The sequence below is a fragment of the Saccoglossus kowalevskii genome, chromosome 22 (assembly GCF_978046115.1).
Source record: "Saccoglossus kowalevskii chromosome 22, keSacKowa6.1, whole genome shotgun sequence".
NCBI classification, from domain to species: Eukaryota; Metazoa; Hemichordata; class Enteropneusta; family Harrimaniidae; genus Saccoglossus; species Saccoglossus kowalevskii.
The window spans coordinates 2,277,688-2,303,052 of record NC_140662.1 but is presented as its reverse complement, the minus strand read 5'-3'; the positions used below and the strand labels follow the sequence as shown (position 1 = coordinate 2,303,052).

General features: G+C 43.8%; 2 protein-coding genes across 3 annotated transcripts; one reads left to right on the top strand and one right to left on the bottom strand.

The window, feature by feature from the left end:
* Nucleotides 1-24,912, bottom strand: LOC144359237 (uncharacterized). Of its 2 annotated transcripts, XM_085495571.1 has the most exons (4): nucleotides 24,803-24,912; nucleotides 10,233-10,303; nucleotides 1,742-3,009; nucleotides 1-1,657 (listed from the first exon to the last, which is right to left on the bottom strand). In XM_085495571.1, the coding sequence occupies exons 3-4, from the start codon at nucleotides 2,667-2,669 to the stop codon at nucleotides 549-551; spliced, it is 2,037 nt and encodes a 678-aa protein (XP_085351697.1). In that variant the 5' UTR covers nucleotides 2,670-3,009; nucleotides 10,233-10,303; nucleotides 24,803-24,912; the 3' UTR covers nucleotides 1-548. The 2 variants fall into 2 exon arrangements, with proteins under 2 accessions (XP_085351697.1, XP_085351696.1); XM_085495570.1 differs by having other exon boundaries at nucleotides 1-3,009.
* LOC146728615 (uncharacterized) lies at nucleotides 14,107-15,237 on the top strand. Its single transcript, XM_085496112.1, has one exon. It carries the CDS (start codon nucleotides 14,107-14,109, stop codon nucleotides 15,235-15,237), a length of 1,131 nt encoding a protein of 376 aa, XP_085352238.1.
* Nucleotides 24,913-25,365: the final 453 nt, after the last annotated feature.

The window sequence follows — 25,365 nt, the reverse complement described above, 5'->3', positions numbered from 1 at the left end:
TTGAATTCAAAAGATATTTATTGAAATATTTATTATCAGTTAGTATGGCAATTAAATAAATAGCTAACATATCACACAAATAATTGGCAGCCAAATAATGAAGTATTAAATAATGTTATTAATAATTCATTGACATAGTACTAAATGTCTCTAGCAATAAACTTACGTAATGGGTTACAATGACAAATTATAAACTGAGAGATATTATAATTACATTATGTGTATATTTTCAAAATACAAATTTACTCACACTCAGATCCCTATGCATTGCTGACATTTGTTGCCTAATGTATCTAGATTGGGATGTATGTAGTGATATACTGGAACACCATATAGTAAATATAACTTTACAAAATAAAATGACTCTTGTTTTCAATGATACATGACTAATAATATTCATACTGTACCAATCCATCACTAGCTGGGACCAGAGGTGAATGGCAACACACTAGATAGCTATCCACCACATTTAAAGTAATACATGTACATATATACGTATAAACATCTTCATTCAATAAAAAAATGGCGGTTGTGTTACCTATTTCTAGTTAGAAAAGTACTACATGTCTGAAGCTTTCTGTACCTTCACTTTTTACAATTTGTTGGTCCAGCTTTTTGATTTTATAGCTCAACTTAATCTCATTTCTTTTTAATACCTTCACATTGCTAGAAAAAAAACACATTCTAAATGTCTCACTTCCCTGACGCACTTTATTAATCCCACATGTATTATCCTCCTGTCCACTATTCAAACAATGTAACACGACGAATAATCCATTTTGCAGTTGAACAGCGTTCTTTATGTATTGGACATTTGGCGTATGAATTTGTTCTCCTAGATCACTTGAATATGCAAAACACATGTCACTTTCTTTGCACTCGAATGGCTTCAGCCCTGTATGTTTAAGCATGCGTGTGTTTAGACCACTAAACTGCGTAAAACACTTCTCACATTGCTTGCACTGAAATGGTTTCAACTCTGTATGTGTGAGCATGTGCTGTTTTATATTGCTAGATTGAGTAAAACACTTCTCACATTGTTTGCACTGAAATGGTTTCAACCCTGTATGTGTAAGCATGTGCTGTTTTAGATTACCAGACCAAGTAAAACACTTCTCACAATGTTTGCACTGAAATGGCTTCAACCCTGTATGTGTAAGCATGTGCTTTTTTAACTGGCTAGACCAAGTAAAACACTTCTCACATTGTTTGCACTGAAATGGCTTCAACCCTGTATGTATACGCATATGCTGTTTTAGATGGCTAGATTGAGTAAAACACTTCTCACATTGTTTACACTGAAATGGCTTCAACCCTGTATGTGTAAGCATGTGCTTTTTTAGATTGCTAGATTGAGTAAAACACTTCTCACATTGTTTGCACTGAAATGGTTTCAGCCCTGTATGTGTAAGCATGTGCTTTTTTAACTGGCTAGACAGAGTAAAATACTTCTTACATTGTTTGCACTGAAATGGCTTCAACCCTGTATGTATACGCATGTGCTGTTTCAGACTACTAGAAGTAGTAAAATACTTCTCACATTGTTTGCACTGAAATGACTTCAACCCTGTATGTGTGAGCATGTGCTGTTTTAGATTACCAGAAGTAGTAAAATACTTCTCACATTGTTTGCACTGAAATGGCTTCAACCCTGTATGTGTGAGGATGTGCTGTTTTAGACTACCAGAAGTAGTAAAACACTTCTCGCATTGCTTACACTGAAATGGCTTAAACCCTGTATGTATACGCATGTGCTTTTTTAGACTACAAGACGCAGTAAAACACTTCTCACATTGTTTGCACTGAAATGGTTTCAACCCTGTATGTGTAAGCATGTGCTGTTTTAGATTGCTAGACAGAGTAAAACACTTCTCACATTGTTTGCACTGAAATGGCTTAAACCCTGTATGTATACGCATGTGCTTTTTTAGACTACAAGACGCAGTAAAACACTTCTCGCATTGTTTGCACTGAAATGGTTTCAACCCTGTATGTGTAAGCATGTGCTGTTTTAGATTGCTAGATTGAGTAAAACACTTCTCACATTGTTTGCACTGAAATGGTTTCAACCCTGTATGTGTAAGCATGTGCTGTTTTAGATGGCTAGATTGAGTAAAACACTTCTCACATTGTTTGCACTGAAATGGTTTCAACCCTGTATGTGTAATCATGTGCTGTTTTAGATGGCCAGATTGAGTAAAACACTTCTCACATTGTTTGCACTGAAATGGCTTCAACCCTGTATGTGTAAGCATGTGCTTTTTTAGATTGCTAGATTGAGTAAAACACTTCTCACATTGTTTGCACTGAAATGGTTTCAGCCCTGTATGTGTAAGCATGTGCTTTTTTAACTGGCTAGACAGAGTAAAACACTTCTCACATTGTTTGCACTGAAATGGCTTCAACCCTGTATGTATACGCATGTGCTGTTTTAGACTACCAGAAGTAGTAAAATACTTCTCACATTGTTTGCACTGGAATGGCTTCAACTCTGTATGTGTAAGCATGTGTTGTTTTAGACAGCTAGACTGAGTAAAACGTGTCTTACATTGCGTGCACTGAAATACATTCTTCTTGTACTGCACACGTTCAGGTTCTCTGTTGGTTTTGTCATTACCTGTACTGGAATTTGGCTGTGGAAGCATTTTGAAATCTGTATTTACTTCCATTATTAGGTTATATAAGTAGAGCTGAGTGTCTGAGTTAGAATGCGGTATGATTGTAATTGAATGTGGACATCAGTTTGAAATGTACAAGCTTGAAATAAAACAACAGAACTCAGCAAGCAATCACATTACACATTTTAAGCCAATGAACTAAATTTTCAGTGACTAATTATAAAGGTTTTGTGTGTTTTTAAAACCACTTAGATATATTTCTAAAGAGTTTAGGCAGCTGTCTCACTTCTCTGGAAATTGTGAGCAAAGTGTGAAATGAAATGTACAATTCCAAGGCTTCATTGTTTAAAGCGATCTTCATCTATACACTGGCAACAACTTCAGTTTTTACCTACAAAATAATGAAACACATATAAGACTTTTGTCTACTGAACTAAATGTCGAAGACCACAATACAATATATCAAAATATATGCGGCATCAATTAATCTAGCTAAAATGATGAATATATAGCTATAGTATACATGTACAAACTTTTTCATGTGCTTCTATAGAGCCTAGCTTCAACGTATCAAAGCAAAATTATTTGCTTGCATTCTGGAATGCTAGCTGACAAGAATGGTTCCAGCATAATAAGCGTGCCTAGCTAGAAGGCTAGTAGCAGCTGTACTATGCGTCTTTATAGAATATCTACATGTTAATACACAAAGTTTATCATATCAACGTAAAAGTTTGGTGTAACATCAGACCAGCCAATCTAGAATATTAGGGCAGAACATAGAATATTACCTACATGTAGATACAATGTAAGTGGAGTGTATCAAAGCAAAGCAGATGTAATGTATCAAAGTAACAGTATGGTGCTATATCAGAGCAGCGTGTCTAGCTGGAATGCCAATTTTCTGTAGTAATGTATCAAAGAAAGTACGGTGTGATATCAGATCATGCAATATACCAAGAATGCTAAATGTTTTTGTGTCTGTACAGACCATAGAATACTACCTACATGTGATTGGAATGTATCAAAGTAAAAGTATGGTGTGATATCAGAGCAGCCTACCTAGGTAGAATGCTGGTTTCCTGTGTGTCACTGCAGAACCAAATATAATACGTACAAAGTCATGTATATGTAAATACATGACAATGTAGATGTAATGTGCTGAAGTAAAAGTGTGTTGTAATAATAAAGAAGCTTACCTTTCTAGAATGCTAGTTTTCTATGTGTCCACAAAACCTAGCAAGATAGCTACATGTAGATGCAATGTATGAAAGTAGAATTAGGCAGAGGGTTCTAAGAACCCGCCTATTCACATAGTTCATACAATGTACCCACCATAGACTCCGGTCAGTCAAAATGACTATTTTGAACCGTAGGCATTAATCAGCGATTCTGTCGGTGATGGAGAGATAGAATCTAGGTCAGGGGAAGCCCCATGACCCCCAAGATTCTTTTCCTTTACGTAACGAACCACGTGACCAAGGACATATGGCGGCGCCACTATGGCTGGCTAATCACTCTGGTTCCTTTCTCTCCGCCTCAAGGACTTAGACCAACGCTACGGAAAGAGTGGGGTGGTTGGGGCATTGGACCGGAGTCTATGGTGGGTATGAACTATGTGAATAGGCAGGTTCGGAGAACCCTCTGCCTAAATTCACTACATTCAATTACCCACCATAGACTCCGGTCAGTCAAAATGACTATTTTGAACTGTAGGACACCGACAGGTGGCGGGTTTTTCGAGCAAACAGAAAAATGATGAAAGTCTTTTCCCAGTCTGGGATGAAACACTCTACAATAATCACTCAACACCTTAGTTAAGACCCAAAAAGGGTGGTGTCTTACCTTGCCTGTGCTGTCCCCGGAGCAAGAAGTCAAAATGCTGCTATGGTGACAGGGTTCGGTGTGCCCGAGAAAGCTAGACTCCAACTCAATTCTGGAGGTAGTAAGCTTTCGAAGTAAAGACCGAAACAGTTCTGCATGAGGGCATAGGCCGAAAAGCGGGACCTGGGAGCTTCCAGGGAGTGCTGATGGTAGAGAAATCTGTCCGCAAAAAAATGCTGAGACTGACTTATTGCCTATGCGCAGAGACCCTTGTGGTCGTTTGGGCTGGGTCAGCAAACCAAGACTGATCCGCTACGACGGGACCCAAACTTAAATGGATTCGGTGTCTCTTAGATGGTAGTTGATAAAGACGCTCTGCGTTCTCCAGAAGCCTGCCCTCCGTGTGTGCTCGAGGGGGGCGCCTGACGCTAGCACTAGTGAGTTAGCAATCGCACAGATCTCATGCACTCGTACTTGGTGTCTCTGCAAGCTCTGTGTCTGTGTTGAGGAGGTATTATAGACCTCTAATACAGTCGCAGTAAACCACCTGGTTATGAATGTTGGGGAGGCCGGCCTATCCTGCCTGCCTGGGCCGTAACACAAAGACATGTGCCTGGCACCCCATCCCGAATCCTTAGTACGGTTTGGTAGCAACTCCGTGCTCGAACTGGGTAGAGAAGCAATTCCTCCTGACCCTCCGGGCCGACAAAATTTGATAGCCGAGGGATGACGATCGGATGAAGATTGTGTCCTGGGATTTAGTTCTTGGCGAGAAACCCCATTCGTGTCTTTAGCACAACTTGATTGTCCATAATGGCGGTACATCATCCGAGAAGGACAATGCCCCAGCTCTGGCAGACGCCTACCTGAGGCGAGGGCCAGTAGGAAGACTATTTTAGTGGTGCTGATCGGAGAGGCTCAAAGGGCAGTCTGCTTAGAGCGGACAACACAACCAACAAGTCCCAGTTGGGCGGTTCCCTTGTATGGGGTCTCGGCGTCTGGAAAGCAGTAAATAGTCTCCTAATAATAGGACAATCGGCTAGACTTGACCCGAAAGAGTTTTCTATGGCAGGGGACAAGACTGACCTGTAGCCAACGATCACTGCGTAGGACAAACCCACTTCGTCAAACAGGTAGACAAAGTAGTCTGCTACCTGGCCAATAGAGGGATGGCATGGATCAATCCCCCTTCCACTACACCAATTAGTGAATACTCGCCATTTTGAGTTGTAGGCAGCGTTGGTGGAATCCCTGTTCGCCCGCTTAGATAGACCTTTCGTCTGCGTAAGTCTACTGAGAGCCTCCATGTGTGTAAGTGGTACACCGCTGGGCTTATTGGTAGTGCGTCGTCCGGTTAGGACAGCAAGTCCGGTATGCCCGGAAGCACTACTGGTGTTTCGACTATCATTTCCAGCAGGAGCGGAAACCAGGCCTTCGTCGGCCAATTGGGCACCACCAGAGTTAATATGCAGGTGGGCTCTTGCCGAAGTTTCTCCAGTACTCGGTGAATTAGCGGGAAGGGAAGAAAGGCGTACGCATCTATGTGGGTCCACGGGATCGATAAGGCGTCCATGGCCCAGGGTCCTGGTGTCGGCAGGAGTGTTACGTACGCCTGGAGCTTGGTGTTCCGGGGTGCGGCAAACAGGTCTATCTTTGGACCGTCCTACAGCCGAAACAGCCTGGAGGCTACCCACAGGGGTATCTGCCACTCCGTGTTCTGGAGATGGAGCCGCCTCGAAAGGGCGTCTGCAAGACTGTTCTTCACCCCTGGAAGGTGGTGTGCGGTTAGCGCCACATTGTATTCCAGGCACCAAAGGAGAATTTGCTCTGCTTGGACTGACAACGATGGGGAACGCGTCCCCCCTCTTTGTTGATGTAGGAGACCACTGCTGTGTTGTCTGTGTGGAGCAGGACTCTGTGGTCTCAAACTTCGGGTAGAAAGCGTAGTAGTGCTAGGTGCACCGCTTTCAGCTAAAGCCAGTTGATATGGTGGTCCCGAACCCACTGCGGGGGCCATATTCCTTGGGCTTGTTTGTCCAATAGATGTGCTCCCTACCTTTGGAGGGAGGCGTCTGTTACCAGAGGCATAGCTGTGGCGAGTGGGACCCCCTGTCCAAGGTTGGCCAGTGATGACCACCAGGGCAGAGCTTCCTTCGCTTGGTCCGAGATTAATACTCGCCTGTCTAGTTCCCGTAGGTGAGCTTGGTGTTCCAATAACAAGCGTTGGACCGGGCAGCTGGGTGGTGCGGCCTGGGGATCTACCCTTCGAACCGAGGTCATCATTCCGATGATCCGCATTAGTTCTCAGAGGGACACTGAGAGAACGCTGACTAGGCGTTCGGGTAGGCTGCTTAGCGCTAAGCAACACGCTTGAAATAGCTATACCAAGCTTACATTGTACCTCTGTGTCAAACTCCATGCCCAGGAACACCAACTGCGCTTTGGGTCGAGATGGGACTTGTCGATTTACTAAAGAGCCCAACTGGTGAAGTAAATCCTGTGTTAGCCTGACGTGTTTGGCTAATAACCCCTTGTCCGGGTTGTGTAGTAACCAGTCATCTTGAGGTGTACCGACATTTGGTGAAGCAGCAGTACTACCTGTTTCATCGCTCTGGTGAACATGTAGGGTGCTGTGCATAACCCGAACGGGGGGCACCCAAAATTCGAATACTTGGCCCAGCTGGGCGATTCAAAGGAGATGGCAACTCGCTGGGTGCATCAGTATGTGCAGATAGGCCCCGCTTAAGTCTAGTGGGGCTAGCCAGTCGAAATGGTGGATGGAGAGAAGAACCCTGAATGGCGTCTCCATGTGGAACCGATCGAGGAGCACATACTGATTCAGTCTGCCTAGGTCCAGAACTGGACGCCCGCCACCTGTAGATTTGAAACTACGAACACATTTGGGTAGAAGCCTGGACTGTGCCGGCTGATCTACCCTGTGTATGGCGCCCTTTTCCAGCAAACTGCTACTACCTGCCTGATTGCTTCTGCCTTGCGGGAGTCCCCTGGCAGTGCCCAATAGGGGAGACACTGAAGGGGGAGATGGAGATTTCAGCGGTATCCCGTAACAGGATGTCACCACCTGGAAAGGTCAAGGGATCGGTCACCCGCTGTCTCCAAACCGGACTACACCGGCGCAATCTGTGTACGACAGGGATATGTGGCCATTGGTTCGGCAGTTGCGAGCGGTGGGTGCTCTCTTTTCCCATGAGGTGAGTTTCCTCAAGGCCTGAAGTAGTCACTAAGTTGTGACCTGGCCACTCGCCGAACACATGCCTGTCCCCCCGGTTGCAGAGGTAAGCGTCAAACACGCTTCCCCGGCTGCCGGGGTATACGACCGCTCGAGGAGGGTTAGGAGCCACCACCTGGCCCTTTCCTCCCTGGGGGCGCTCCGCTACTCTTCCCTCTTGTGGAAGGGTATGAGCGCTTGCCTCCTGGCTGACTCTGGCTAGCAGACGACGCCCTAGGGCATTGTGTTTTCTGTGCTTGGGGTGCCCTCTGATCACCCTTGGCAGGGCCAACTGGCTAGCGAATTCGATCTGAACCCTCTGGTTCATTGCACTCCGAAGCTCCGAGACTGTACCCACCATTCCCCGAACAAAGAGGGTGGAAGATGTCCAGTCTGCGTCACTGAGGTGGGGACGTACCCCCTGACTCGTCTAAGGTCGCGTCTCGTTGCACAGTAGTGGCCCCGGCCAAGAGAGCCAGGTGACACTAGGGGATGTCACACGTAGATGTGTGGTGACCCACCAGTAAATGTGTCGCCTGGTCTAGGAGGCTGGTGCGTTCTGCCTTCGAGGTCTCAGAGTCCTTGGCGCGCACAATAATGCACTCAAGCAACTCTGCTCTCAGGGCATGATGGATAGTCTCAGATTGAGCTGGCGAGAACGCCCATGGAATGAGGCTGTCCCCATTTACCCGGTTTGCCAAACGGAAATTCCGGGGTCTGGGGAAGGAGCCATGGGATCCGGTTGGGGGTATTTTGGTCTCATCCCACACTTTGGGGTCTGATCCCGAAACCACATCGACCGGGTAGCATTTGGTCCAGCAGAAAGTATTGCTTAAGGGGGCCTTAAGCGTTACCACCTCCGCAGCAGACCAACGTCTGCCCATAAACACCGTTTGCGCGCCCTACGTCCCACTCCGCACTCGGACGGACAGGGAGAGATGCACCGACTGGGTTGCTTTGGATCCTGACGCCCGTGATCCCATAAGCATTGAAGCAACCGTAAGTGGTCGCCTTAGGATCAGGGGTGGGGGTATTGACATCGTATCACTAGGATCGATGAAACTCTGTATCATCCCAAAGGCGTGGCTCACCGAGTCGTTACGGATGGAAGACTCTGAGGGGCCGCCCACGGAAAGCCCTGCCCCGAGACTTGGCTGCCAGCACCCCAATTAGCAATTGCAATTAGCCTGAGCCTCGGCCTCCCCCAAATTAGTGGCAGAGCCGCGGCTGGGAACGGGGGGTTCCCCGGAAGAGATGTGTTTGAATGCATACGATGCTTTCGTGTTTCTTCCTGCTTGCCCACCGGGGGGCTGCAGTGGAGACAGCTCACTCCGACTGCTTCTGATCTACCCGGCCTGCCAGGGACGCAATTTGCCCCGACAGTTCTTCGACCAAAGCCCTCAACTCGGAGGCAAACCCGGTGCCGTGTAAGGAAGGATCCACAAAGGAGCCTGCAACGGGCCCCATAGGAGGAAAAACCTCCAGGGGCACAGCCTCGCTGTAGCCGGTAAAATCGGGTAAACCACCGCCTGCAAACACAGACTGTGAGGATGCCCTCCGATCAGCGGTGGGAGACCGAAAAATATCGGTACCTCCACTGTCAGACCTCCTACTCGACGTCCCAGTACACAAAGCACCGGTAGCCGAGCGTGAGGACTTTCCACTCATATCAAACACGCAACTCACTTTAATCGATTTTTACTGGACGCGAGACCTTGATGTGAATATACTAACGACGCGATCAGTCTCAGCGATTTTGATGGCTCTGAAAAAAATCTCAGGCCTCAGAACTCCAGTGAAAAACACACGCCTTGAAGGCAAAGACCCCGATCCTCATACGCAGCCACGGCAAAAAGCATATCGGATGCAGGTTCTATGCTGGTAAATTCTGAATATAACCACTGCACAGTCGACTCGAAAACAAGGAGACCAAAAAAATGGCAGCGAGTCATGGTGCTGTCAATACATCTATTCATTTCTAAATACGTAGATCAAGCATAAAATGAAGACGACATGCATGAGGGAAGCGAATTACAGTAGTAAAAGGTGACGTAAAACAATCAACTAGTGATTAAGCTACGACGCCCAGGTTTTATTTCTTTGTTGTGAAAAAAATGCTACACACAAAGGGGGAAACGACACGAGGGTAAAAATGAAAAGAAAAACTTATCCTACCAGCTATAATGTCGCATGCCGCCCTGCGGCAACAACCCAAGCTAGACACCCGGACAGGAAAAAAGCAAGCGATCCAGGCAGAGCTCGCTAGATTTCATCTCCATTCGAGGCGGAGAAAAAACGATTAGCCAGCCGTAGTGGCACCGCCATATGGCCTCGGTCATGTGGTTCGTGACGTAAGGGAAAAGAATCTTGGGGTCATGGGCTTCCCCTGATCTAGATTCTATCTCTCCGTCATTGGCAGAATCGCTGATTAATGCCTACAGTTCAAAATAGTAATTTTGACTGACCAGAGTCTATGGTGGGTAATTGAACATCGTGAATTGTGACATAACCATCAACATGTATACATGTACATATTTAAAATTATTGAAATGAACTACACTTACCTAAAAGAGATTCTGCATGGAAAACCGTCTCTCAGTACACCATACATACCGATTCTAACTGAAATGTATATCTATGATAAAAAAAGTATACATGTTGTTAATGAAGGATTTCAAGTTTTTGGTTGTGTCAAAAGTAGAAGATAATTTGCCTCATACATGTATTTAGAAAGCAATTTGCTTAATTTATTCTTCAGTACGATTAACACATTTATATTCAACACCAGAATCAGTATTACTTCAAACAATATTGAACTTAGCTGCTTTCTGACTTGTAAGTCCTTGTTTAAGGTTTAAAACATTGAAGCACGGACTTACATGTATAGAACAATAACCATTGAAGTCATAAACAATAGAAATTATCTTGAGCATGGCAGTGAACACTGAGCATGGCAGTGAACACTAAGCATGACAGTGCCACAGCACTGTCTGTAGCCTTGGGAAAACACTGATCACAAACAAGTGATTAACAACAATGAAAAAAAACATCAAAATTACAACGAGTTCAGAGATTTAATTGATGAAGTCATTGTATAACCCAGTCTCCAACATGTCTTGTACTAATTTAAATAAATAAGATTAACTGTATACGGTGAAACACATTAGGAAATTAAAATATTATACATAAATATATTAGTTAATATTGTTAACTGTTTACAATTATATACGATTCATTTCTGTAGTTTTGAAAAAAAAAATCATAACTTTGATCACCATTATAATTGAGGTGTGAATTAAGTGAATTTGACCCTTTCTCTCCTTAATCCATTGTGTTACTGCTCAATTAATAGCTTTTTGCATATGCTGGTAGGCATTATCAACAGTAAATAAACATGGTCGCCACTAGAAACTACCCATCTCAGTCATCTGTTATTTATTTTCCTGCTCAAAATGGAGGTTAATTGTGCTTGCTAAACAAACTTAGGCAGAGGGTTTTCACATATAGTTCATACCCAACATAGACTTCGGTCAGTCAAAATTACTATTTTGAACTGCAGGCATTAATTTGCGATTCAGCGATGAAGGAGAGGGAAATCTCGGTCAGGGGAAGCCCCATGAGCTCATAGATTTTCTTTCATATCACGTCACGTAACATGTGACCAAGGCAAAGAGATCAGCTCCATCTTGCCTTAGGTTCACTCCCTCTCAAAATCAGCGTACTGCTGATAGGGTGACTGGGTCGGCATTGCCAGAGGATGCAAACCCAATTATGGGGGTAACTAGCATTCCAAAAAAAAGGCCGAACAGTTCTACATGAAGGCATAGGGCAAAAGCGAAACCTGGGATTCCAAGGAGTGCTGACAGAAGAACCTCCCTGTACTAATCTGTAGCCGAGACTGCTCCATCACCCACGTGCAGGGGTCCTAGTAATCGTTCAGGCTGGGTCAACAATCAAAGTCTGCCCCTTGACAATGGGACCCACCCTAAAAAGACCTTCCTAAATGGATTGCGTGTCACTTAGGTAATAGTTGATAAAGACATTTTGGGTTCACCAGAAGCCTGCCCTAAGTACATGTTCGAGGGGGGCACCTGACGGAAGGGCTAATGAGTTGGTGATCACACAAACCTCATGCGCTCGTACTCAAATTGATCCACCTAGAATGGAAGTCGAGGAGGCTGGTCTGTCCTGTTTACTTGGGCCATAACACAAAAACATGTGCTTGTCGCGCTGGCTCGACTCACTAGTACGTCTCACATAGCAACTCAAAGCTTGATAGAAGCAACTCCTCCTGATCCTCTGGGCCAACAATATTGGCCAAACAGGGGATGACAATCGGCTGTGGATTGTGCCCTGGGATTTGGTAATTGACAAAAAACCTGAATCATGTTTTTAGCAAAATTTGATTGCCCATGAAGGTGGCACAACCGTCTGGGAAAGACAGGGCCCCTACTCTCATGTCTCAAATAAAGGTACTGGTACGTTTATTTTTTTCATCAAAATATTCTACCTGGTACATTCTTATTTAGGACGGTATGTTTATTTATTTTTCTGAAACAGGCCAATTATTAATCATGCCGTTTTCCCATCGAAATCAAAGCCAAAAGATCGCAGTATAACATCGGTAAATCTCTACCATGTTGCATTCACCATTAAGTCGCTGAACTGTCATTAACATATTTAAATGAGCTATGGTAATTCAACACATTCGCACATTCCAGCATTTTGATTGGTTAATTAGCAACTTGACCTATCAGTACTTGAAACTATGTAATAGTACTTGAAATATCAAAAGCTGAAAATTGATTAATTATGCAAATTAGGTAATTATTATTTCACATATCTGTCTCTACATCGTCATACAATGTAAGTTTCATTGAAATGTGATGATTAGTACCTGAGATATCAGTGGAAAAGCCAAAAATTGACTAATTACTATGCAAATTATGTTAATTATATGCATGGATTTTTACCGAAAACTAATCACATCTGTGCTTTAGTCCAGAGCATATATGTACCAAGTTTCATCAAAATCTAATGAATGGCTCTTTAGATATCAGTGGAACAGTCAAGGAACAGCTAAAAATTAGCTAATTATTATGCAAATCAGATAATTAATATCCATGGATTTCAACCAAAACCTAACCTTATCAAATCTGCCAGAGCATCTATGCACCAAGTTTCATTAAAATCCAACATAGGGTGTCGGAACCACAATCGAACTGCGGAAACCACAAAGAGATATGTTATGTACTTATAATAAGTTAATTATCATTGAGTTAGTTGATTGGCTACTCAGTAACAAATTACGTAAGCCCAAACTTCCAGCCACATTGTATGTATACTTTCAACACGCTTTATTAGGCAGTAGCTGTATAGTATTCGTATAGTCTGCATCGTAGAATAAAGTTTCTTTCCTCGACTTAATCGATCGTCTCTTTTATCCTATTATTTGATTCCCACATTTTTTGGTGCTGAGACCAGGATATAAAGAAACGATCATGTCTGCCAGAGGAACTCGCTCAGCCTACCGAGGAAAGATGACCCAGCTACTCAAGTAAGCCGAAGACACGATTGTGAAATTCAACAGTGAAGACGACACAGTTTGGGACAATCTCTTGATCACAAAGAAGCGCATCGAAGATAAGTTTAAGTTGTTAGAGAAACTCAACGCTGAAAACATTCAGTCAACTAACGAAGACCAGTTAAACGACGTTATTCTAGAAGCCGACAATTACATGGATGAAGTTTTCGCCAGAAAGTTCAAAATCTGTAAATTCATCAACACGCTGCGACAAAGGAGACAATGGGATCGACGGTAAGAACAAACTTCTCTTCTACTCGACAGTCTACAACTTCCACTAGTAATACCATCCATTTACCGAAGCTACAGCTTCTGACATTCAGTGGTGACACTCTAAAATGGAAAGCATTTTATGATGTTTTTATTTCTGCTGTGGATAACGATCTAAGTTTTAGCGAAGTTCAGAAACTTCAATACCTCCGATGATTACTTTCCGGGGAAGCAGCGAGAACTATCAATGGTCTACCATTGACAAATACGAACATGCTATTCAACTGCTGGAAAAACGATATGGCCAAACACATAAAATCGTCAATGCCTATATGAAATCGTTGTGGGATTTGCCCAAACCAACTAGCGATATGGACAGTTTACGGAATTTCTATGACACGATAGAAACTAATGTACGCGGACTTGAGGCTCTCGGTAAAAATGAAACGTCGTATTGTGATCTGTTAGTTCCGATCGTATTCGAGAAGTTACCAAGAGCCATACGGAAACAGATAACACGTGATCACGGCGACTGTGAGTGAAAATTATCGGAACTATGTGAACTTTGCAAGGAAATACAGGCACTCGAAGTAAGTTCATCGATCAACTATAGTGAAGGTGACTACGAACAAGAAACACAACAAATGACTGCGGCTTTCTATACTGGTACAAAGACATCGGCAACATGTACATCGACAGTGACATGCAATATTCGACCCTGTAACGCACCAAAACCGAGAAAAACCTGCGCCTACTGTAAAGGACAGCATTTTCATAGTGATTGTGTCATCGTAACGGACAGAAATAAACGACATGATATCGTGAAGCGTGACAGGCTGTGCTTTTATTGTCTGGGAAGACACCAAGTTTCAGAGTGGAGATCGAACAATAAATGCCTCTGCTGTGGGAGAAAACATCACACATCACTCTGTACATTAGAACCACAAATGCGCGCCTCGTCAGACCAATCTCGTCGTGACACAACGTCAACATCACTCAACAAATCGACTCCGGCATGTGTTAACTTCGCTGCAGCTGCTCAAAGACAAAACAACTACGATAATCAACCAGTTTTATTAAAAACTGCCGTAACAGAGATTTCTACTGACACTCAATCATTGAACACTGTTCTGTTGTTTGATGAAGGGGCAACAAGATCATTCATCACTGAAGATTTGGCACAACAACTGAATGTTAAACCATCTGGATCAGAGTTAATACAGTTGGCGACATTTGGTGACAATAGCGGCAACGTCCGGTCCTTCAACAAAGTGACAGTTGATCTCAAGACATTGAACGGATCCCGTAGTGTGTCGGCATTGATTGTTCCAACAATATCAACACCGATGAAGAATCTGATATCGAAATCTGTTTTAAATCTCCCGCATTTACGAGGCCTACGCCTGGCACACCCTGCATCAACATCGGATTCCTTTGAAGTGTCCCTCCTGATCAGCGCTGACTACTATTGGAACTTTGTGGGAGACGACATTATCCGTGGAACGGGACCAATAGCTATAATGTTGGAATTTGGATATCTTCTATCCGGACAAGCTGGAACGAGGATGAGAATCCCTACTAATACAACTATGTTACATATAGCTGCTAGTAACCAGAATGAGGAAATTAAACTCCAAGATTTCTGGAACTTGGAATCTATCGGAATAAGGGACGAAATACGTGAACCGAAGGTGGATTTCTTCAAAGAATATCGTGACTCTAATTTACAGTTTGAAGAAGGGAAATACACCGCGAAGTTCCCATGGAAACCATAACATCCGCCCCTACCAACGAACTACCAGTTAAGCAAGAAACGTACACAAAATTAGGCAGAAGGTTCTCCGAACCCGCCTATTCACATAGTTCATACCCACCATAGACTCCGGTCAGTCAAAATGACTATTTTGAACTGTAGGCATTATTCAGCGATTCTGTCGGTGACGGAGAGATAGAATCTAGGTCAGGGGAAGCCCCATGACCCCAAGATTCTTTTACCCCTTACGTCACGAACCCACGTGACCGAGGCCACATGGCAGCACCATAGGCGGCCGTACAATCACTCTGGTTCCTTTCTCTCCGCATCGAGGACTTAGACCAACGCTACGGAAAGAGTGGGGTGGTTGGGGGGGACCCGGAGTCTATGGTGGGTATGAACTATGTGAATAGGCGGGTTCAGAGAACCGTCTGCCTAAATTCACTACGTTCAATTACCCACCATAGACTCCGGTCAGTCAAAATGACTATTTTGAAGTGTAGGCAGAGTCAGACACCGATAGGTGGCGGGTTTTCCGAGCACACAGAAAAATGATGAAAGTCTTTTCCCAGTCCGGGATGAAATACAATAATCACTCAGCACCCTGGTTAAGGCCCAAAAAAGGGTGGTGTCTTACCTTGCCTGTGCTGTCCCCGGAGCAAGAAGACAAAATGCTGCTATGGTGACAAGGTTCGGTGTTCCCAAGAAAGCTAGACCCCAACCCAATTCTGGGGGTAGTAAGCTTTCGAAGTAAAGACCGAAACAGTTCTGCATGAGGGCATAGGCCGCAAAGCGGGACCTGGGAGCTTCCAGGGTAGTGCTGATGGTAGAGAAGTCTGTCCGCATAAAATGCCGAGACTGACTTATTGCCTATGCGCAGGGACCCCTGTGGTCGTTCGGGCTGGGTCAGCAAACCAAGACTGACACCCGCTCGGCGTTATAACAAGCGTTATACCGGGCGGCTGCGTAGTGCGGCCTGGGGAACAACCCTTCGACCCGAGGTCATCATTCCGATGATGTGCATTAGTTCTCGGAGGGGCATTGAGGGAACGCTGACTAGGCGTTCGGGTAGGCTGCTTAGCGCTAAGCAACACGCTTGCAATAGCTAAACCAAGCTTACCTCTGTGTCAAAACTCCATGCCCAGGGACACCAACTGCGCGTTGGGTCGAGGTGGGACTTGTCGGTTTACTAACGAGCCCAACTGGTGAAGTAAATCCTGTGTTAGCCTGACGTGTTTGGCTATTGATCCCTTGTCCGAGTTGTGTAGTAACCAGTAGTCTGGGTACGGATTGAGGTGTACCGAGATTTGGTGAAGCAGCAGCACTACCTGTTTCATCACTCTGGTGAACACGTAGGGCGCTGTGCATAACCCGAACGGGGGGGGGGGGGGGGCACCTGAAATTCGAATACTTGGCCCAGCTGGGCAATTCGAAGGAGATGGCAACTCGCTGGGTGCATTGGTATGTGCAGGTAGGCCCCGCTTAAGTCTAGTGGGGCTAGCCAGTCGAAACGGTGGATGGAGAGAAGAACCCATGTGGAACCGATCGAGGAGCACGTACTGATTCAGTCTGCCTAGGTCCAGAACTGGACGCCCGCCACTTGTAGGTTTGGTACTACAAACACATTTGGGTAGAAGCTTAGATTTAGTTCCGGCTGATGTACCCTGTGTATGGCGCCTTTTCCCAGCAAACTGCTACTTCCTGTCTGATTGCTTCTGCCTTGCGGGAGTCCCCTGGCAGTGCCCAACAGGGGAGACACTGACGGGGGAGATAGAGATCTCAGCGGTATCCCGTAACCGGATGTCACCACCTGGGAAAGTCCAGGGATCGGTCACCCACTGTCTCCAAACCGTACTACACCGGCGCAATCTGTGTACGACAGGCATATGTGGCCATGGGTTCGGCAGTTGCGAGGGGGGGTGGGTGCTCTCTTCTCCCATGAGGTGAGTTCCAAGGCCTGAAGTAGTCACTAAGTTGTGACCTGGCCACTCGCCAAACACATGCCTGTCCCCCCCGGTTGCAGAGGTGAGCGTCAAACACACTTCCCCCGCTGCCGGGATAGACGTCCGCCCAGGGAGGTTGAGGAGCCACCACCTGGCTCTTTCCTCCCTGGGGGCGCGCCACTACTCTTCCCTCCCATGGAAGGGTATGAGCGCTTGCCTCCTGGCTGACTCTGGCTAGCGGACGACGCCCTAGGACGTTGTGTTTTCTGTGCTTGGGGTGCCCTCCGCTTACCCTTGGCAGGGCCAACTGGCTAGCGGATTCGATCTGAACCCTCTGGTTCATTGCATTTCGAAGCTCCGAGACTGTACCCACCATTCCCTGAACAAAGAGGGTGGAAGATGTCCAGTCTGCGTCACTGAGGTGGGGACGTACCCCCTGACTCAGCTTGTCGGCGAAAACATGTGCGTCTAAGGCCGCGTCTCGTAGCACAGTAGTGGCCCGGCCAAGAGAGCCAGGTGACACTAGGGGATGTCACACGTAAATGTGCGGTGACCAGCTAGTAAATGTGTCGCCTGGTCTAGGAGGCTGGTGCGTTCTGCATCCGAGGTCTCCAGAATCCTGGGCGCGCACAATAATGCGCTCAAGCAACTCTGCCCTCAGGGCTGGATGGGTCGTCTTCAATTGAGCTGGAGAGAACGCCCATGGAATGCGGCTGTCCCCCTTTGCCTGGTTTGCCAAATGGAAATTCGTGGTACCGGGGTCTGGGGAAGGAGCCTTGGGATCCGGTTGGGGGCGTTTTGGTCTGATCCCATGCAATGGGGTCTGATCCCAAAACCACACCGACCGGGTAGCGTTTGGTCCAGTGGGAAGTGTTGCCTAAGGTTTTCCCCACCCGGGGGCCTTAAGTGTTACGTCCTCCGCGGCTGACCAACGTCCGCCCATCAACACTGTTTGCGTGTCCTGCTCCCCACTCCGCACTGAGACGGACAGGGAGAGATGTGCTGACGGGGTTGCTTTGGATCCCGACGCCCGTGATCCCATAAGCGTTGAAGCAGGGTGGGGGTATTTACATCGTATCACTGGGATCGATGATACCCCGCATCACCCCAAAGACGTGGCTCACCGAGTCATTATGGATGGAAGACTCTGAGGGACCGCCCGGAGTATCGGCTGTATCCGACGTGAGCGAACTGTGTCTCCTTTCACTTTAAATATGTGAGAGGGAGCGTGTTCGACAGTGCGTCTCATGACAGGGTCGGTTCCCTCTGGGGACGCCCGTGGGTCGGTAAGAAGGGAGTCCAAAACCCACAGCGGAGACTGGACACAAGGATAAATTCGTTACTGTTGTACCTTTACCGCGCGACGAACCCTGGCTGGCTGAAAGTAGGGGGGTCAATGTGTGCCCTGCCCTGAAAGCCCTGCCCCGAGATCGGAGTCTTGGCTGCCAGCACCCCGTTGGCATTCAGTGCCCGAGGCTCCAGAGGAGGCCCAGTGCAATTAGCCTGAGCCTCCCCCAAATTAGTGGGAGAGCCGCGGCTGGGAACGGGGGTACCCCGGAAGGGACGTGTTTGAATGCAAACATGCTTTCGTTTTTCTTCCTGCTTGCCCACCGAGGGGCCGGAGTGGAGACAGCTCGCTCCGACTGCATCTGATCTACCCGGCCTGCCAGGGACGCAATTGCCCCGACAGTCCTTCGACCAAAGCCCTCAACTCGGAGGCAAACCCGGCGCCGGGCGAGGAAGGGTCCACAAAGGGACCCGCAACAGGCCCCATAGTAGGAAAGCCTCCAGGGGCATAGCCTCGCTGCAGCCGGTAAAATCGGGTAAACCACCGCCTGAAAAAACAGACTGTAAGGATGCCCTCCGATCAGCAGGGGGAGACCGAGAAAAAATGTTGGTACCTCTACCATCGGGCCTCCTACTCGACGCCCCGGTACACGAAGCACCGGTAGCCGAGCGTGAGGACTTTCCACTCATGCCAAACACGCACTCACTTTAACCAATTTGTTTACTGGACGCACGACCTTGCTGTGAAGAAAACGAGTGACGCGGTCAGTCTCAGCGATTTTGATAGCTCTGAAAGAAAAATCTCAGGCCTCAGAACTCCAGTGAAAAACACATGCCTTCACGGCAAAAACCCCGAACCCCGCACGCAGCTACGACAAAAGTATTTCGGATGCGGGTTCTATGCTGGTAAATTCTGAATATAACCACTGCACAGTCGACTCGAAACACGAGGAGTCCCAAAAAAACGGCAGCGAGCCCTGGTGCTGTCATTACATCTATTCATTTCTAAATACATAGATCAGGCATAAAATGAAGACGACATGAGGGAAGCGAATTACAGTAGGAAAAGAGACGTAACGAAACCAACTTTGTTGTGAAAAATACTACACAACAAAGGGGAAAACAACACGAGGGTAAAAATGACAAGGAAAACTTATCCTACCAGCTACAATGTCAGATGCCGTACAGCGGCAACAACCCAAGCTAGAAACCCGGACAGGAAAAAAGCAGGCGATCCAGCAGAGCCGCTAAAACTTCATCCCCGTCGATGCGGAGAAAAAGAAAGAGTGATTGTATGGCCGCCTATGGCGCTGCCATGTGGCCTCGGTCACGTGGGTTCGTGACGTAAGGGGTAAAAGAATCTTGGGGTCATGAGGCTTCCCCTGAGCTAGATTCTATCTCTCCGTCACCGCAGAATCGCTGATTAATGCCTACAGTTCAAAATAGTCATTTTGACTGACCGGAGTCTATGGTGGGTAATTGAACGTAGTGAATTTTGGTACACCGCTTACCATCTGATATTTTGGAGTACTACAATAAAACCATTCACGATCAAGTATCTCGGGACTTCGTAGAAGTTCATAATGACGACAAAAAACGGGGACATTACTTACCACATCAAGCCGTTAAGAAAGATTCACCGACCACACCCATCCGTGTAGTTTATGATTGTAGCAGTACATGTAAGCAATCATCCATAATACCCAGTCTCAACGACTGCTTGGAAGTTGGGCCACCATTATTGAATGATTTGACAGGAATTCTACTTAGATTTCGAGTACATCATTACTCGTTTAGCAGCGACATCGAAAAAGCCTTTCTGAATGTACGTCTCCACGAAAGTGATTGCGACTACACGAAATTCCGATGGCTAACTGACCCAACTAATCCTGATAGTGCTTTTAAGACTTATCGATTCAAGTCAGTACCGTTCGAAGCAGCTTCTTCGCCCTTCATATTGAACGCCGTCTTGAAACACAGAGAAAAATGCAACAAATGCAAATTCATCGGATCTGAAATGCAATATCTACAATGTATGTAGACAATATCATAAGTGGAACATCTGAAATCAAGGACGTGATAGAATACTACAAATTCTCAAAAGATCTTTTAAAATCTGGCGGGTTTAATCTTCGGTCATGGGCTTCTAATTGCGAACAATTACGCGATCTCACTAAAACCGACAATGTAGTGTATACGATCCTTTCGGTTATTTAGCACCCGTTGTCATTAAAGCGAAGATATTTACACAAGAATTATGGAAACGTAAGCTCGGCTGAATGAACCTTTACCCGATTTGACAAATGAATGGAAATATACCAACCAGAAATAGGCCTAGATATAAAAAACTTGTATTACACATCCATGATCAAAATAAATCCACATCAACAGCATTTCTGATTAATTGGGGGGGGGGGGCAATCACTGTTCAATAATAAACTCAAGATGGGACTAATTAGCAAACTAATCACAAAAAGTTTGAGAAAAGAGCAATAATTGTGAAATTAATTAAGTTGTATTACTAGGCCAATATCCTGACAGTATGCAAATCTCTTGACAGTGACAAGATATACAATCCAATTTTGAGAATTTATTTGAATATTTGGAAGTTTGACCTCATTTAACTTTGAATAGGGTAAATTAGTAATGATCGCAATACAAATTGTTAAGATTGTCTGCCATAATGTGAAAATATGACAAAAATCCCATAAAATAATGGGGTTAAGCATTTTTCTCAGAATTCCTAGAGCCATTGAAATTAGTGGTGACATGTTTTATAAAAACATTTATATTTACAGACCACAGCCCAACCTAAATCAAATTGATAAGATTGGGGCAAAAAATATACAGAATTACAAATTTTCAAATTATTCAACCAAAATATAAGAGATTGACAGCAATGGGTGAAACGCATAGCAAAATATGACATTTCTGGTACAATAAAAATAAAAAAGATTCCCAGTTACTTTGCACTACACCTGCCATATAAATGGATCTGATCTCATGAAATGTGTGCTTGAACACACCACCTCATAATTATCAGATCTATGCAAGGTCAAAAGAGGTCAACAATTATAATAATTAGGTCAAAGTAAACTTTGGTTATGTAAGATGAGATCTGCCCAAAATGACTAAATTTCAGTGGATAGAGCCATAATTATGGTCAAAACAACAACCTCAGGTGGTCCTAGGCAAACTGTCCCTTCAGGGCTCATACCACTAATTGAAACTCCATAGACGACAATGTTAACATATGACAAGATTGCTATATGAAAATGATAAACAAAGTTGAAAACAAAAATGAGAATTCAACATGCCAGTAATCAACCACATGAAAAATACTAACATGTTGGCCAGCTCAAACTCTTGCAAATCTCAGGTAAACAAGACACATCTACTGTATTTGGATTGCACCTAGAGAAATCACTGGAAAAACACCAAGATTAGAACATCCATTAACACACAGAATAAACCCACAGATACACAGTCGCTAAGTAGTAAACAAAAGACCACATGTTGGTCTCACCTTTGACCAAGGTGATCACACCCTCAAACAGGGAGCACCTGAGAAAAACATTTTTTTTTTAAATTTCATTGGTTCTTGCAAGGCATTTAAATTTAATTGGTTAATTAGTGGCATGAGACCTTCAGGTCTCCTGTGCATGGACAACATGGCAGATATCGTATCGCATCGAGCGTTTACATGTGACCGAAATCATTCGCTTACTAAGTTGAATTTTACTTGCATTTCATAACAATTCAACGAATTTATTTTTTGTATGTTATTATAATCACTACAGAGTACTAATCAACAATTGCAACACTTTGAAAACAAGTAAGTTATTCACTTGTGAAAGGCAGCATGACCGGATTGTGCTACCGTGATCATTTGCTACTTACATGTAGCAATATTTTTGTTTTTATTCAAAACTTTTAAAATATACTTTTCGTTACCAACAAAATTAAAAAAAATAATTTCATATGCAAATCGAGAAAAGTATTGTCCTTGCAACAATTTTATGCAATATGTCACCATTTTACAGTGACTGAATGGCTGGAAAGTTGTGATTGGTTTGCTATTTGAAAAAAAAAAAAAATAATTTAAGAACATACAGAGAATTAAAAAACAATTTTGCTTTTGAAACCTACCTTGTTATCCTACAAAATATTAAGATGTGCGAAAATTTAACTAAATTCCACCTCAATGACCATAACTTTAAAATTGAGACTGGCAGAATAAAGGAATACCCCTAGCTAATAGATTATGCAACCTTTGTGATCAGAACGAAGTAGAAGATGAGTATCACCTAATATCATACTTGATATACCCTGAAAGAAATGTCCTATTTGAAATGGGAAAAACCAAAAATTTTAAAATTTGCCACTATAAAAGACACAATTCATAGCCTTGCTAAACAACAGTGGTCCAGCACTCCCTGCAGCAAAGTACAGAAACTGTGTTTTGAAATAAGACAGCAACCCCAGTGACAATCTTCTTTCACAGTTTAAGTTTTGCATTTTGTTTTCTATCTTTTTATAGTATAATAATTTAATCTTAATATTTTTTCTCTGTGATGTATTATAGCTTAGTTTTGTTTTTGTTTTTTTTAACCTTTTATTCTTTCTTAAACATTTGTAACCATTGCCCATCCCTCGGGAAATTTGTGTTAATACAATTATTATTATTAAATTATTTGATTACATCTTGCAGCAGAGACTTGAAGTATATTGCTAGAAATGCATCATTTGTTGTCCATTTATATTCCTACAAGGGAGAGCACATTTTAGAAGCAAGGGAACAATTTACCGTTCATTTTAGACATTTTCCAGGGGGTATGTTTATTAGATTTTGAAGATTTGTCCAGGGATTATGTTTATTCCGGAGAGGTATGTTTATTTGGGACATGAGTGTAACACAGAACGATGCCTACCAGAGGCGAGAGCTCGTAGGAAGAGTGTTTTCCATGTCAAATATTTCAGTCGATGCCAGAGGTTCAAAGGTGGTCATGCTACGACATCGCTTTAATTTTGCAATGTAATTTTTATGATCACTACCACTGGGAAAACTCGAGGTTATACCAGCATTACCATGCTGCATTCTGATTGGTTAATGGCATTCTGGCATTCATTCTTGATCCCATTGGGTCAAAGGACACATGTCGGCAACATCATGGCAGGTTTGTGTTTTTTACTTAAGTGATCAAAAATAACTGCTCCCGATAAAATTTTACTTCTATCCTACTTTTTCTTCAAAAAAGTAAAATTTTTTGGCATGGCATCATGACTGAGTAAGAGGAATTATGGATATAATCAGTGTTTAACATTGCAAAATAACATCACATCGTAACTTTGATGATCGTTTGCAAGTTTTATTTGTTAGTTCATTACTGTGAATGTAAACATTTTAGAAGTTGATGGTACGAATAATAAATTACAACAATACGCCAAATAATTACATGGTCGATATTATAAAGAAGAAAATTAGTCTGAGTAAATAAGATCATTAAAGTCGTGAACATATTCCTGGCTGAAACGTTTTAAATGCGTTTCATTTAACCTATTACAATAGACATTAATATTGCAACAATAATTTATTTGTTTCTGTTTTTAGTCTGCAGCATTTCCATTTCGAATATATTTCAATTTAAAATTCAATCTCTTCTAAATTGTGAAACATAATGTTTTAACTCTGTGACCACGTCATTAATATTCATATAGCTCATTAATATTCATGACCGACCAGCACTCCAGTTGGGCTAGCAAGATCCCTGTATTTCATATACCAAAAAAAAAACTGTGGTCCACTTCTGTCACTGATTCAAATCAAGGTTCTGACATCACTGAATACCCTAGCGTTACATCTAACCTAATTAATTTATTCCGAGCATGCTCAGTTGTTCTCTCAGTGTTGTTGGGAGAGGTAATTTTGAATGAAAATTTCGAAAAAGACCCACTTCGGATTTTCAGATCTGAAAAAAAAATTACGTCAATATTCAATAGTGACTTGTTCATCAACCTGCCAAGTTTCATCGATATATGCTACAGCATTTCTGAGAAAATGTTGCAGATGTAAAGGAAACGAGACGGACGGAAAGCACAAATAAGAAACTATAGTCCCCTTTTCAGGATGCACCTAAACGGGGACTAAACATAAAGTTCTACTTGAGAATATTACCACCCCTTCTTCTGCACCGGTGCAAGGCAAGAAACACGATTGTCGCTTGTGTTGATATTACACGCCGCAGAGACAACACACGCGATCTGTTCATACGTATTATTTGTAATTTCACGAGATCAATAACTCCACAACATGAATGTCTGACGAGTACACTATTATCATAGACATATATCACTTACCTTGCTCAGAGATTTTCCTCAATTTTGACGTAAGCTCGTCCTGTAAACTCTGTCTCATGCAATGAATCGCACAATGGCGAAGACCTCCGTGACCTCGAATCGCTTTCCCGGAAGTCGAAGATACGGCGTTTCGCATGTGCCCTCTACGGTGACACCATTTTATTAACAGTGACATTGCCCACAGATGGCGCTCTTGTTAAAAACTTTTGTGTCTGGGGTCATTACAGGCTAATTCTGTATAGTAGTCACGGTTCAGAGATGTATTGCTAAATATTGTGCTGTATGAAAACCTTACTTTCAATTCACCTTGTGTATCTGAATATCATGGTGATTCATGGTGTTGTTGGACTATTATTTGAGTGGAAATGGCACTATTTAATGACAAAATAAAAGAAAGAGTTTGATGTAACGTTGAAACATTTATAAATATAATCGACGCATATATGCAATATAATCTACGCATTTTCCACTAAACAAAAACTACAAGGAAGGAATTCTATGGATTTCTCTATTTCGTTTATTTTTTGATAGCTTTAATTTTTGTTAGCAGCATTCCTCTATGT